This window comes from Brienomyrus brachyistius, chromosome 7 (genome assembly GCF_023856365.1).
Source record: "Brienomyrus brachyistius isolate T26 chromosome 7, BBRACH_0.4, whole genome shotgun sequence".
NCBI lineage: Eukaryota > Metazoa > Chordata > Actinopteri > Osteoglossiformes > Mormyridae > Brienomyrus > Brienomyrus brachyistius.
The window spans coordinates 23,355,863-23,371,763 of NC_064539.1; the positions used below are offsets into that span (position 1 = coordinate 23,355,863).

The 15,901-nt window shown below is 48.5% G+C and overlaps 1 protein-coding gene across 1 annotated transcript; it reads right to left on the reverse strand.

Annotated features, from left to right (window-relative positions):
• Nucleotides 1-618: 618 nt before the first annotated feature.
• On the reverse strand, nt 619-15,803 carry LOC125746597 (transcriptional activator MN1-like). The gene is made up of 2 exons (XM_049020762.1): nt 10,487-15,803; nt 619-1,844 (listed from the first exon to the last, which is right to left on the reverse strand). The coding sequence occupies exons 1-2, from the start codon at nt 13,653-13,655 to the stop codon at nt 1,696-1,698; spliced, it is 3,318 nt and encodes a 1,105-aa protein (XP_048876719.1). The 5' UTR covers nt 13,656-15,803; the 3' UTR covers nt 619-1,695.
• Between the last annotated feature and the right edge of the window lie 98 nt (nt 15,804-15,901).

Below are 15,901 nucleotides of genomic sequence, written 5' to 3' on the forward strand. Positions count from 1 at the left end.
AGATGGAGTGAGAGAGGCCAGATGAGATGAGATGAGCTGTCAGCCCAACAGCGAGGACCAGACTTACCCACCTCAAAGGCTAACATTCAATAAAAGACTTAATGAACCGCCGTCTTTAAGGTGTCTGAGTGGGCTTTCATTGTAAGAGGAGAGTTTCTTGGAGCTAGACAATCAAGGTCTTAAAGGGCCAGAATTGTGAAAGTAGGTTTTTAAACCCACAAACAAGGTGGATTTCAGCCCAAATCATCTGCTTGTGTGCACTGTACTTAACCACCCATGGCCAAGACGGTGGAAGGTTGTAATATTTAACATAATGACATTATCTATATGCCGTCAGGCACAGGACCTGCTGCTTAGGGGTGAGATGCTTAATCAGCAAGAAGTCCTGATGTGAAGCATCAAAGACCAACATGAATTCACAAGAAATTTAAGGGCACCCAAGTTCTTCCATAGATAATTCATCCAAAACATGCTTTTATTACCCAAATATGCTTTAATCCAGTTTCACTATTTTCTTTGGTAAAGTGCTCATCAGTCCTAAGGAATTACAGAGATGCATAACTCAAAGTGCACAAGGAAGAGTGCATGACGGCTTTACACAAATATACTCCCACAAGACACTGTTACCATCATATTTATTGTTTAGTCACTCGTAGAACATGTACAGATATTTACAGAGGACTGTGCTTACATTCTTTTAAAAAAAAAAAAAAACGTAGCAGCCACTGTCTTCTCCTGTTGTTTGAGGTCATTTTGAAGCAGATTTGTTCAAAGAGATGGCATAACACACCGCAAACCATCTTCATATTTCACATGTGCAACACCAGTAACATTGTGTATTTTAATACAAACGGTCGGGTGGAAGGGAAATCACGGGGGGGCGTCTGGAGGGTTGGCGTCGTCTGGAGACCCCCTTCATGTGGGGGGTTGGGGGGTGGGCTGGGCCACAATAACATCCCATCCAGGGCCCCTACAAAAGGTCCAGTGGGCCCATGCACAGTCCGCTCCTTTAGTTCACGTCAATACCAGCAGAAAAGCCATTTCTGAATATCGGGGGAGGGGGGGTTCCCGTTCTCATGTTTCAGACATGGTGTGTAGGTTTAAATAAGTGGCAGATGTGCGTAGAAAAATATAGCAGGGAGATGGTCGAAGAAGGTCTGGGGGCTCTGAGAGGAGTGGTCGGTCCCGCCAGTGAGGTGCCGTGACCAAAACCACACTGCTAAAGGACAGAGGGGCTCCGATGGAGCCCCCAGTGGGGGCCAGCCCAGGGCAGGTACTTTCACACTGGATTTCAGGGAGGGGGGATAAGGCGTGCCGACATTGATTACGGCGAGCCACACAAAAACCCGTCTACCAGGGTCTGATGATGAAAACAGAGAAAGTATTTTAAAACACAGTCCCCTCCCCCCACAAGAAATTAACATGAATGACACAGGGAGCCTCGAGGGGGAAAAAGTGATTGGCTCCTAGTGCAGAAGAAAAAGTAACAAATAAATAGTGACTATGTTATTAGAAGAATATAAATAACAGGGGAGACGCAACAAAGAAAACTGAACGGCTGCTACCACTTAATTCGACTATCTACCCTTTTCAAACCCTTGCTTTCGCCTAAAAAACATCAAGCACAGTCTGAACTGTCCAGGTGTACCCCCTCCCCCAGTGAGTTGTGCCATCAAATCAGCAGGGGTGGGGGGATCAGGTGAGGGCTGCCACGTAGGTGCCGAAGTGGCCGGAAATGTCCGAGTGCAGCGTGTGCCAAGCCCCCCCACAGGCTCCCTCCGCCAGCTCATCCGTGCAATGGACTGCCAGGCAGGCTCCACCTCCACCCGCGCTGGTGTCAGTGCCTGAGGGGGACACAGGGAGGTGGGGGGGCATGATGAACGCAGGGAATGGGGAAGCACATAGGCAGCGACCCCCTTGAAACAACTCCACAGGCCCCCCGCCCACCCAAGCCCACATTTTGGTCCTCTCCCCTCACCAGTACACCTTAAACAAATGATAAAGGGAACGGTAATCTAGTAAAGTAGTACACTTAGGCGAGTAAATGGTGGAATAGATTTAAAAAAATGTGGAGTGGGGGGTTTGCGAGAGAGGATGGGGTTAGAACACCTTAAATGTTACTGTGTTAATGGTCAAGGATGCACTCAATTCATCACCCACTCATACACACCGAAAGGCAGCTCCAAGCATCACAGCAGCGGCAATGCCCTCACACGAGGCAGGAGAAACCCTCACACGAGGCAGGAGAAACCCTCACACAAGGCAGGAGAAGCCCTTACACGAGGCAGGAGAAACCCTCACACGAGGCAGGAGAAACCCTCACACGAGGCAGAAGAAGCCCTTACATGAGGCAGGAGAAGCCCTCACACGAGGCAGGAGAAGCCCTCACACGAGGCAGGAGAAACCCTCACACAAGGCAGGAGAAACCCTCACATGAGGCAAGAGAAGCCCTCACACGAGGCAGGAGAAACCCTCACACGAGGCAGGAGAAGCCCTTACATGAGGCAGGAGAAGCCCTCAAATAAGGCAGGAGAAGCCCTCATACCTCCCGACGGCCATGACAACAACCTCGTGATCAAGTGAAGGTGATGGAGGTGGATTCAGTGAAAATTAAACACGCCCACCAGGCTGGCGTCCGCTCAAGGCAAAGTGTTACATGAGAAAGATGTCTTAACTCAGAGCAGAGGAAGAGCTGCTGCGCCTCTCACAGCCCTCAAACGTAGTCAGGGAGTGGGGGAACTGAAAAGGCCCAAGATGGAGGGAGCATCGCAGTTCAGGAAGGCCGAGCAGCCACAGGTACCAGCTGGGGGGGGGGGCTCGTCACAGCATCGCGGGGACAAAACACTCCTCTGCCAGCTTTGGGTCACGTGGCGCCAGGAGGTAGAGCACAGCAAGCCCACATGGCGGAGAACCTGACAGGGATACGGCCGCCCCAGACTCATCACTCACAGAGGGGGTGGAGACGGGGGGTGGGTCGGGGGGATTGAGAGATGAGGGCCGTGCGAGACACGGAGAGATGCAATTTCACCCTTGATGACCTCCGTCTCCATGACAGATTCGGCTCCTTCGTGGGGGGCAGGGATTGGCGTTTCCCTCCACATCTGATTTTTTTTCTCTCCCTCTACCCCCAACCGTAGTTGAAGCATTCCAGCCAATCCCTCAGGCTGGGGGCAGGGGGGAGTGTGACCCCTGGAATGGAAAAGCGGGAGGGTCTGGCAAAAATGTCAAGGAGCTAGGGTCCTCTCCCACCTCTCAGAGTCCCCCAGGGTCGTACTGTGGGGTGGGGGGATGACTGGGGATGGTGACCGTCTCTGACGAGGGGCGTGTGTGCTGGGGAATCTCTGCTTCACACCACTTGCTACTCCTGTCAATCACCCCCAACACCTTGCACCCCAGAACACACTAGCTGGTCACCACTAACCCAGCCAACCCCCTCACTCTCCCTTCGATTCTACTGGTACACAAAGCTCAGTGCCAACCCCTCCCCCATCTACAGCAAGCAAGACTCTCACACACAACCTTGCTCAAAAAACACTCTGCATAGCCACTTAGTGTAATTTATACCTGAAATCTGTCTTTATCTTGTGAAATTTTTATAAAGTTTCCCTTCAGACACATTTGTATGAAAGGCTTAATCCCAGAAGGCTCAGCTCTGGAAATGCCTGTCTGGTCCATTTGAGCAAAAGGAACACTTTAATCTTCAGCTTTAAAAGGAGACCACATCTTGGTGAGCATAGGCACAGACATGCTGGTCTAGCGATGGACCACTGCTGTGAAAGAGGAAAAATGCAGATCTCCTGAAGTCGCACAAACAACACTGTGACACTCCTGATGAATTCATATTCCTGTTTTTGAATTATTATGTACAAATAATGTGGGAATGTATCACAGCCATGTAAAGTGCTTTGGGGATACTCTGTTGTGAAAGGCGCTATAAAAAAATAAACTGAACTGGATTAGAACATAAGTGTGCTCCTTACTGCGTAAGCAACACACACATGCTCTTTACAAATGATCAACCAAGGGAAAGTGTTTAGTTGGCCATACCAACAAAGTGCCAGCACTGGGGCTGTATATCAAAACCAAGGACGCCAGGAACGTGTTTGTCTTCTGGGCGAGAGCGTTCTTGCTAACTTGCCTCCCAAGAATGAACTTTGGACACAATGAATCATGGGATTGTTCTTGTCGGCGAGGACAATGGATACCCGATGCATCCATGATATTTGGGGCTGGACAATTTTTACCATCCTTCTGTATTACTGTTCTCCAGAACTGCAACTGTATTTCCCCAATGAAAGATGATATCAAACAGGTACGTGAGAATACAAGAACGGTCAAGTACCCATACTGAAAAACATCCTGGGGTTAGCCAACACTCGGCTTAACTCTTTGTTGTGCCGAGTTCATTTGTAATGCACCTTTTTGCAAACAGGAAATGCTGGGAAACCTATACAAGACCTGGATTATTTCACCATATTAGTTTTGATTTGACAGCATAAGTTAGACAGCTCTCTGACTGATGAGCAGACTCTTGGATGATGGAGTACCGCATGTGGTTATGGCCCCAGCAAGACTGGCCGGGACGTGGCGGACAATGTCTGGTCCTGATTGGCAGCCGACCGAATCAAACTGAATAGAACCAATAATAAAAACACCCGATCTAGCAGTAAACAGACACACAGACACCTAATTAAAATGTAATACAATACTGATCTTCTCCCTGCTTTACAATGATGCAACCTTACTCACTGCCAGACATGCGTGGCTCTATGCCCCTAGGAAACTGTCCGCTTAGAGTTTATCTCTCTGCAGTCCGCACACCTCACCACCATCCAGGTGAACTCGGCATCCTCTGAAAGCAGGTAGCCTGGGGGCTTGACAGAGGAGAGCTGAAATAGGACAAACTAGGCCTCTGATTTTGAGCCGGCTGCCAGATCACCCCCCTCATTAGGCCAAACTTCGAAACCCGAAAGCTGTAGGACCGGAGAGCTTGGTCTGGGGTTTCAGGCTTGAGACGTGGGCCGGATCCCTCCAGCCGCGGGATAGCTACTGCCGCTAACTCTCTGCTGGCCTTATTGCTTGTGGAACTACTCCAATGTTCTGAAATATATCCCGGAATAAAATATATTAAATGTCGCCACTACACACACACACACACACACACACACACACATACATACACATATATATATATATATATATATATATATATGCAGAAAGCTTGAGAGAAAAGAGAATGAGGTGGACAGGAAGTCATTTTTTGGGAAAGAGCGCTGGAAGAAAATGTCACACTTAGCAGTGGTCTACAAAACCGAATCTTTATATGTATTTCTCTGATTCTGCCAGGAAAAACGGCCCCAGAAAGACTAAACAGGACATGAGGAATCATTCAGCTGAAACAACACCAGCTACCAGCAAAATACTGAGCGCAGCCGCCCCCCCCGGTCCCAAACCGGGCGTCACAGGCTGTGACTGTTTTTTCCTGAAATTAACAGCTCAATAATATAAAGAATCTACATGATCACCTCAAAAACAAACACATATACAAATAAACACATCACACAAACAGGGTGAAGAGGTAATACAGCATGACCCCACAACACTAACCCAATACAAATACCGGACCCCCAAACAACGGCGACACGACAGAACTCGACCGTCTAAACCCACCAGCACCTGTCTTTAGTGAGAGTGACATTACCTTGAGGCAAAATTATACACATGTTCAGACAGGGATCCCCTTTACAGCCCTCAAATGGGTCCTGGGGGGACAGGAGGCTTAAGAAAAACAAACAACAGCGGATACTATACTGATTTTTTTTTTTTTTAAACAAGCAAGCACAAGCTGGCAAAACAGCATCTTGCTTCTCCCACCAGCAGCTTCAGGACAAAACACACACACACACACCTGTACTCATATCTTTGTGGGGATTCTCCATTCGTTTCTATGGGCACAACCCTGATGCCAACCTCTACCCAACACTAACCTTAACCATAAGATGCCAAACTCCTCGAGACTTTTGGCATTTTTAGTCTTTTGATTACAGTCACAGATTTTTATAAAACCGAGTTTTTCCTTGTGGGGAAAACAACAGGTTTTTTTCACATTGTACGGACATTTGGTCACCATGATGTTATGTATATCTGACCCACACACACACACACACACACAGACAAACACAGACACACTAACAAAGAAACACAGACACAAACACAGACACACACGCATGCACACACACGCAAACACACACAGAGAATAAGACACACGCGCACACACACACACAGAAAAGATCCCCCAGCTCCCTGAAGATCTCTCAGGCTGACAGCTAACGCCTGAAATGTGATGCCCGGACAGAGACCCCCCCCCACCCGTGACTGTAATGTAGGAGGGGCCTCAGGGACACTCGTTTGACTAAACGAAGCTTCTCCTAATTTCCTCGCTTTTAATCCCCTTTCCAGGTGTTAAACTGCAACAGAAGATGAACACATTCCAAGTCACATATATGACAAACTTTATACAAAACAAGAAAATGCCAGCATCAGGAACCACACACACACACAGGTTTGTTATTATATCTTTGTGGGGACTCTCCATTCATTTCTATGGGGAAACCTCTAATCCAAACATGACGACCCTAACCCCTACCCTGCCCTAACCTTAACCATCATTAACCAAACAAAATACGAGACTTTTGGCATTTTTACTTTTTTGATTGCATTCACAGAACTTTGCGGCGACCTGAAAAATGGTCCCCACAACGTCAGAAATACAGGTTTTTATTACACTGTGGGGAACATTTGGTCCCTACAATGTAATATAAACCCAATACACACACACACACACACACACACACACACACTGCTCTGATGCATACAGCAATCTTCCTGTAGCAGATGATTCCGTGTGAGTGTGCCTGCCTGGCACCATGGAATCACTGATAATCTCTGCATTTAGATGGAAATACTTATTATCAAGACAAGACCCGGTGTGGTGTTTTTGGTGGGAGGTATATATGTGTGTGTGTGTGTGTGGGGGGGGGGGTGGCTACCTCGGGCTGTTTTTTCATTCCCACCAATGTCAATCAGGATCCATTCAACTGAAAAACGAAAAAATCCCAAATGACTCATCAGCCATACCGACTCCCTGGGAAATGTAACGGCATCAACCTGCGTGCTGAGGAACAGCGCAAACTGACAGCAACTTCAGGACTCAGCTGATAATCAGCACGGCAGGATTTGCACTCATTTGCTTCTCACAAAGTGACTTAGCTCTATAGCAAGTAGTCCTATAATGCTATTCTTTTAAAACTAGGCACTTTGAGGTTATTACGATAACAAACGGTCAACACAGATCCATCCTGCAGTTTCCAAATCCAGTGACCTTCATCACTGCAGATCTGGCCGGTGCCTTGACCACTGCGCCACCAGCTGCTTTAGCTTTCTAACGACTGCCTGCAAGGTGATGCATCTATGGCCATGTGTACCTCAACAACAGGACGAACTACCTGCAGGGGCTGGGGGGGGGGGGGGGGTACCACTGGAAAGATGTAAGAAAACCTTTCTTGGACCATCAAGTCTGAAGGGAATTAAGTTTCCTCTCACCTTAGCTTGGGAGCATCCTGAACCTATGCAACCATAATTTGGTGCTGCATTCCTATCCAATTAGTACATTTTCACTCTGTGTCCAAAATGGCAACTACTTTTAATTACAGCAGATTACAACAGCTATTTCCAGTCCATCCTATTGTCTGTTTTGCTGCTGGCTTTTAGTTGAATCTCTCTCTCTCTCTTTCTCACACTCACACACACCTGATTTGCTCTCACCAACGATTTATAACTGTAAATGTTGAATGAGTCAACCTGGCGGTGACAGTCTCTCTAACCTCCATAAACCCAGGGCTAGCTGCTACGGGGTAAAGTAAACTGTGTGCGTGTTTGGACTGAACACTCCTGAGGATATTCTTTTACACAAACACACACACGGCTCTCCCCTCCGTCAGGCGCACGGGCGGCGTGGGCGCAGGGGGCCGGAGACAGGCGTGCGGAACGGGAGCAACATCGCAACGTCGAGCCGATGCCAGCGATTACCGATTATCAGGCAATGTCCACAAGCGTAGTCACCAGACCAGGAAATGCGCACTATGAAAACGTTATTACATCAGCCCATTACACATATACATTAAATGGGCAAGGAATTTCTAAACAATCTGGCGTAAATTTATTTTAAATTAAAATCCCGTCCTTTACACAATCGGTTGCTTGGTTTGATAGAGGAACCAGCTTTTTAAAATTAGTTTGTGGTTTGAAAAAAAAATCCACAGAACATTAGCTGACCTAATAGTCACATTCGGTTTATTGTTTTTATAGATAAATACTCACATGGATTTCATGCTGTGTCCGTGTATATGATTTAGAAAAACTGACCCATTTTCCATAGCCCTGTCAGTTTCATTATTTTCTGCTATTTTTTATTAGTTTTTTGCCAAAATAAATCACAAATAGCTGATGACACGAGGAACCGCTATGATAAACTTCGCGACATTTGAGTGGATTTCAGCAGTTAAATTAGTAAGTTGTAGGTTATACATTACAAAACATCATCAGTTTTGAAATGTCCTCGCAGATATTTTTTCAAACATTTTTAATATCCATCTTAGGAAAAAGTTAATATACAAGGACACTGTATATCGAATATTTTCATGCATTTCAGCTGCCTGGAAGTTTTGGGAGAACAGTATTGCGGCGCCTCGGTCATGTATAGGACCGTAAAAACAGAGCAATTTACCGTGTTACTACATCGACGTACAGCCTACACTTTCCCACAATAGCGTACAATATCTAATGATTTTTGATCATTTCCTTGTATTTTCTTTGCACCCCCTTGTAGGAACCGTACAGCCGAGGAAACGCGTTTTAAATAGGCTATAGTGCGTATAAACCGTGGGGAAGATAGTTAATTATAGATAAGCGATACCCATACGAGAAGATTATTTAATGAGAATGTACTTTATATTTGTTGCTCGTCGGATGAGACCGGTCGGAAAATACAGAGGAACTGGGGATGCCCCGGGCAGGTATCGATGTGCCCGACCTAAGCCTGTGTAACTCGGCGGGACCCGTGGTTCAGGCACCGAGGGAAAAGAAGCCCGGCCTTTGCCCACTTACCCCCATTAAAAAACAAATTAACAACCTGAGCACCCGCTTAATGGTCAACGGATCAGCCAACTAACTAACGGTTTTATCTGCCGAAGGGGAGAACAAGCTTGCGAGGCCGCTTATGTTTAATTTGGTTCATAAATAGTAAATATTTAACCCAAGCACCGGCGTAATTGTGCAAAAAATCCCTATACCAGTTTAATTGAGTCGGATAAAACTAGACATTTAGAATGAGTTGAAGCATTACTTTGTTAGGGACTTTTGCACAACCCTGCAGACGACATACAAAACGACTTAGTGCAACTCCCCCCATCACCACCACCGTTATTCTGTGCGGCGCGGTAATCCAATTACACACAGATGGTTTACTGTGTAATTTAATGTGCATCGCTATTTCAATGTCTTTAGAATATCTTAGATACGAATTGCTTCACATTTTCAGTTTGGTGTAGACCAAATTTCCAAATATGTTCATGTTCATCTAACATCGGTATTGAAAGGTCACGCTGTTTTAGACTTTTTCGAAAGTTTTACGTGAGACTAAAATTATGCTTTTACTTCGCTTGTTAATTGCGCTGTGCATTAGATAAATCTGCTCATCCAATTAACGGTAAGGGCCGCGGATATGCGGCACGGTGTAAAGGAGCCGCGCCGAGGTGCTATTAATATTGAAGACAGAAACCAAAGAGGATGGGCGCCGCAGTCCCTGTGCAGAACGCGGAATCGTGTAATGTTCAATATTGTTAAATGCGGGTTTTTATAAGGATTTGATGGGGTTATTTTAGTTCAAGGACGGTGCGCCGTATTTTAATTTCCTTTCGGAGTATAACACACTTTATGCAAAAAGAATAAGCAAAAATAGAAAGAAAAAAAAAAAACTCGGAAAGTGAACCTGGTTTACTTTGAAATTAAATACATACATATGTAAATGTAAATAAATAATAAATGTTTTATGAAAGACGAGGATAATTTCAATTTTTTATATTTTTAAAAGGAAAAAGTACATGATTTCACCCAGGATGTCAACGAAATTGGCAGAATTTTATAGTTTGTTTTTATTACAAATAAAAAGCCTGAACTTCAAAATGAAGCTTAAAATGAAAAGCTGTTTACATTTTTTTTTTAAATGTTATAAGTACAATAATTGCCCAGCAGAATAAAATCTGTCACACATTTACACCATGTCTTTTCACTTGTGTTCGAAGCTGGTTTTTGGTGAGTAAAATGAAGACACTCCCCCACCCAGCTGTAAAAACACCCAGGGGAAAGCACAGGGCCTACACCCGGGCCAGTCGGCGTGCTTCTGGAAAGCCCTGCAGACCCATTTTACCTTCTCTGTGGTTGCTGTGAGATCCTGCCTTTTCCCAGGATGCCGCAGTGCTGTTGTCATCCTCCACACTGCCCCCTGTGGCTTTATCGCCGGGCACAAACCAGGCAGCGTGCTGCTCTGCCATAAGGGAGTCTAGGTCAATGGCGTCGGCTGTGGCCTTCCCGCCACTGGGGCCGTGGTGCTGCGTTGGCTCTGCATCGCCGTTGATCCGCCCGCCGTCTTTCGCCCCCCTGGTACGATCATCCGAGATGTTGAACTGCTGCCTCTGCAGCTGGATTTGGGCCTGCAGGATCTCCAGGGGGTGGAGCTCGTCATGGGTGGCGTCGGGTGTGCCCAGCGTGTAGCCGGCCGGTGCCATGCTCGGCGGGTGCTGCCCTCCCATCATCCTCAGGGGCCTGGGGGAGCCGCTCACCAGCGGGCTGCATGCGGGCTTGCAGGTGTCCGAGCTTGAGGAAACCTCATCCTCATTGCCGTAGCTGGTGGCACCGAAGCCTCCGCTTGTGTCGTCGGGGAATTCGCCCCGTGGAGAGCTGCCGTCGGACCTGGGGACGCTCTGGATGCCGCTGTCCAGGGAGGACATGAGGTCGGGCTGGTCCCCCAGGAGCAGGTTGTCCCCTTTGCCCCAGGATGTCAGAGGCTCCTCCTGGAGTTTATCTGAGCCCTTCTCCCCCCCACTAGCAGAGGGGGTAAGAGTGGGGGTACCACCTTCAGGGCGAAAGAAGTCCCCCGAGTTCATACATCCACCCTCCTCCTTCCTGCTCCACCTCCCTCTCCCACACCCAGGGTGTCCCCTCCCCTCGCCCCCTGGGGGGGCATCCACACTGAAGTTTGGGGAGGGGGCATTCACTTCCCCCGGCCCAGTCTGGATTGCCTCGCCCTGACTCAGAAGCTGACTGCTGCCTGGCGACCTACTGCCCTGACTGGTATCGCCCTGGAAACGGTCGCAGACCACAACCCCCACACCGCCGCCAGGGTCCTGATCTGTGAGGCTTGGTTTGTGGCGAGGTTCACTCGGGCCCTTCTTGTTGAACGTCACATTGAGGTTGGGGGCCCCCAGGCTGGCGATCATGTTCTGGCAGGCCGTGGAGAGCGCTGCCAGGCAGCTCTGACCGAACGCCCCCTCCTTCCCGCTAGATTTGCCCAGGATGTCCAGGGACAGCGTGCCCAGCTTTCCTGAGGACAAGCGCTGCCCGTTTGGAAACTCGGGCTGCCCACGGAAACTCCCCGACAGTGCGTTGTTTTGCGGAGTCCCCGCCTGTCGTTGGATCCCCCCGAAAGGGAAGCCGAGTTGAGGACCCGCGGGGGCTCCCGTGAAATCAGCAGGCCTATTCGGGAGGCTGGGCGCAGATCCAGGAGACCTCATTTGCTGGTGACCGCCTATGCTGCTCCCGAACTGTGACTGGATGCCGGGGGACATGAGGGACTGGCAGTGGGAGTGGCTGTTGTGGGGCAGCCTCATCTGGTCCTGCATGCCCACCCGGCTGGGGCCTGGGCGGTACAGTGCGTCTCCACTGCCGAGCATGGGGAGCCTTGGAGTACCACCCAGTCTGCAAGGTGGAATGTCCCCCCTGGGGTGCATGGTGGGGTACCAGGGATTCTCCTGGGGTGGCAGGGTGGCCTGCCCATCGACGTTGGCCCTCTCAAAATTTGGCCCCTCATAGTCTCCAACTTGGCTCCCAAGCGCCATGTTGCTAGGAGGCAGGTTGCCGTGGCGATCCAGGTGCTGAGGCCCAGCCGGCCTGTTCCTGTGGTGCTGGGTCCTGGAAGCCATCTGTTTGATCATCATGGCCGCGTTTTGTCGCTGCTGCTGGGGGCTGCCGTGCTGTATGGGGGGGCCCAGGGGAAAGCCGTCCGTGGAGGGATGAGGGAAGTCCCCAGGGAGGCCTGGATAAGAGGATGGGGAGATGTGACTATTGCCCCCTGGTGGGGAGTGCAGGCTGCTGCCCCAGCTGCCACAGCCATCCCTGCCAGGGATATCAAAGCGGGGCCTCTTGGCAGCGTGTTCATAAGAAGAGTCAAAGTGCTGCAGTCTTTGACTGGGTGGAGGCAGCGGCTGCATATTAAACATGGGATCTCCATAGGGATGAACTCCATTGCCATCCAGTCTGCCGGCGGGGTATTCAAACTGGCCTTGCTGGTCGGACAGCATCAGCCCACCGTCCTGCATTCCTGCGTGGCTGGAGCTTGGAGACTGGAGCAGGCCTGAGGAGCAGGGGCCTTGCCTGCCAATTGCGCCTGCCTGGGGGTGCTGCATAGAAGGATGCCTGCCTCCGGGACCAAGCCCTGGATGCACCTTCCTCTCGATCCCGAATCTGTCGTAGAAACTGGCAGGGGGAGGATGTTGTGTCTTGGGGATGCCCGCCCTGGGGATGCCAGGATTACAATGGGAACTCCCGTCACCCATCAAGGGGCCCCCCATGCCGTACTGGGGGATGTGGGCATCTGAGGCAGGTGGGGAGAACACAGGAACATTGAAGGGCCCTGAGGGTGCGTCTCCTGGGTAACCATACTCAAATCCTTTCACCCTGCCCGAGGGAGGCGGCCGACGGGCGTCCAGGCAGGGTGGTTCAGAGGAGGACGAGGACGACGTCGAAGAGGGCAGACCGTGGAAAGAAGCAGCACGGTTAGGTGACTGGTCCAAAGGAAGGCATGGAGCAGGCACCACGTGGCTCCTGTCAGGGGGGGCTTGGGATTGGAAGTCAGGCAAAGTCCCTGAACGCTGGGCAGGCTGGCTGAAGCCCTCCCCTGCCGGGCCAAGGGGAAGCGGCTCACAGCCGTCGGAGAAGCCCTGATGGAAAGCGGGCAGCCTCCCACCGTGGATACAGGAACCAGTGGCCCCGGGGGGCCCCAATCTCACTCCGAAGTGAGGGTGGTGTGGCCCTTGGCTCAGCGGCTCGCTGAAGTACGCATGCATCTGGGGCATCTGCTGATGGTGCTGCAGACCCAGCGGGTGCAGGTCCAGGTGGCCTTGCGGGGGGAAGCCAAACGGTGCACCCGGCTCGCTTAGGGGAGCCATACCTTGGGCTGTGGCCACCGGCACCCCTCCACTGTGGAAAGCCGGATTCTTGTAGTGGGGGTTCATATTCGGGCTCTGCTGGATGGAGTCTCCCTCCCTTTGGCCAGACTTTCTGCTGTGAATCTGAGACCCAAATTGTTCCAGCCCAAACATACTTCGCCGCAATCAATCCAGCATGACAGCCAACTCGCGAGTGCTGAGAGCTGCTTCTGGCAATCTGCTTTTCTAATAAGTCTCTTTTTATCCGTTAAAAGAAAAAAAGTGGAGTTTCTTATATTGAAAAAAAATCCACGAAAAAAAAAAAACAAATGTTACGAATTTCAAAATATTCGGGGAGAAATCAGCAGGTGCGAGAATACAGCTTAAAAAACTAAGTTAAAACTAGTCCTTATTTATCGTTTTGCAGAAAAGCAAACGTTTCGGTAGAAAACATTGCAGCTTTCTTCCAGCGTCGCATAAAAAACTGGGAGAGATGTTTTCCAGTTGCCTTTGCAACTCTTTACTATTTTAAGCAGATCGACGGAAAAATCAACTTATTTCCACCAGCAATACTTTACATCAAAGTACTTGTCTATCCAAATAGAACGGCTCTGCATTTTTTAATGCAATTTTATTATAGCATTTATAATTGTCATTCGTGTAAGTGTGTCCCAACTGACTCTTGTTCTTGCGAATGGCAGCAAGCGTTTCTTAATTAAATACCAAAGTCGAAGAAATCACCTTCCGAACTGAAGGAGCAGGTAGGACTGAAGACGCCGCAAGAACGAAAACATTTTGTGACGGTTTAGTAACTTATTCCCCCTCAAAAGATGTCCCCGGCTGCTGTCAGCTGCCCCGGGACAAGCGATCCCGCGTCTCGTTTACGAATCCCATTTCCACGCAGTCAAAGAAGAAAAAAAAACATTCCAAGTAATTTCAGTGGGGTGAACGGACAATCACAAGGCTTATAAATCAGGAAATAAACGTCCTTGCAGAAAACAGTTCTGGGATAATTTGAAATTTTTTAAGAAATACAATGGCGGTTAAACGTACTTGTTTTTATTCATGGGATCCTCTGGAAGGCAATGCGACAGTCCGCGCATGGACGTAGAAAAGCGTGAAGGCCATTAAAGCGATTGATCGTGCGCGTCTTCGCGCCTGGACACTGGGCTGAGTACTAAAAAGCCCATTTTATCCATACTCCACCTCCACAACGCGTCTAGGAAGCCGTGTTTTTTCGGTCCTGGGCATTTGAGAGCCGAATCCCATCCCTTCCCCGCCCCCCTCCTGGTCTCTCCTTAGTCCTTGGGGCTTTCGGTCCTTTCCTCAGCCACGGAGACCTGGTGTCGTTCCTCTTTCATCAAAGGGGCATTTACTGGAACATCGTACCGGCTCCAGCAACAAGTTCAGCTCTTGTGCCATGCAGCCCGTCAGTCCAGCAGTCGCCAATAGAGCCGCCGTGAGGGCGGGATTACCTCTTAAGGCAGCCCGCCGACGTAGAGGTCCGCAGCTGGGATCTTCTCTGTACGGCTTATTTTCCAGCGATTCATATTCTGATACTTTCTAATTTGCCTTATTCGTCTATTTTCTCCCTTTTCTATATCCCCCCCCTCCCCGATTGAGATTCGCAGAACAAGAATTAAATCTAAAGTCCTCATTAATAGCAAAATTATGAAAAAATCGCGCGGTGCGATATCTCATCAGGATGTATCATTTATTTAACTAAAATTGCAAAATGTGTGGTTTGTTATAAAGAGCAAAGTTTATATATTTTAACGGTTGGCTCCGGTGTATGTTTATAACGCACACATACTGAATGATCATTTATATTCAAATGAATTAATCGATTAACATAATTCGGTTTACCGTTTAAATTAATCTTTTGTCTCGCCTTTTATCTGCTCACGAGGGGATGGGGGACGAAACAATAGGACACAGCTAAAAGTCTTGCATTTTAAGTATTCCGTATCTAACGTTATAACGTTCAAATAGGGAACTACAAAAAGACGCACAAAGAGGGAATTCTTTACTTAAACACAGTCACCACATGGATTAAGATGCTTCTCACTGCCATTTTCCTCTTCCTAAAAACACCCGACTGTATAGTCGATTTTTTAAACTTTTGGAAGATAAAATGTTTAATCGGTGACACACACAGGGTTTGACACCCCTTTAAAAATCAATCAGTCAAATAGGCGAGGCCATATCAAAATCAATATAAATTATGTAACAGCCCACTGTTCACATCTCCTGCAGAGAAGAGTTGACCCCAATAATTCTTGTTAAAATATTTAGTCCCTTCTGACATCCACTGTAGGCTACAGACATCTGTCCGACAGTGGACAGATGTCCAGTAAGAGAAAATAAACATCTTATCGTAAATATTTATAGAAATATTTTTTCTAATACTAGAAAATGTT

Bases quoted from the DNA above. Each gene is read 5' to 3' on its own strand.
- LOC125746597 (XM_049020762.1), bottom strand. From the start codon at position 13,655: ATGTTTGGGCTGGAACAATTTGGGTCTCAGATTCACAGCAGAAAGTCT. The intron at 1,845-10,486 runs GTAAAATGGGTC...TGTCCCCCTCAG, and splicing joins TCACAGCAACCACAGAGAAG to GCACTGACACCAGCGCGGGT.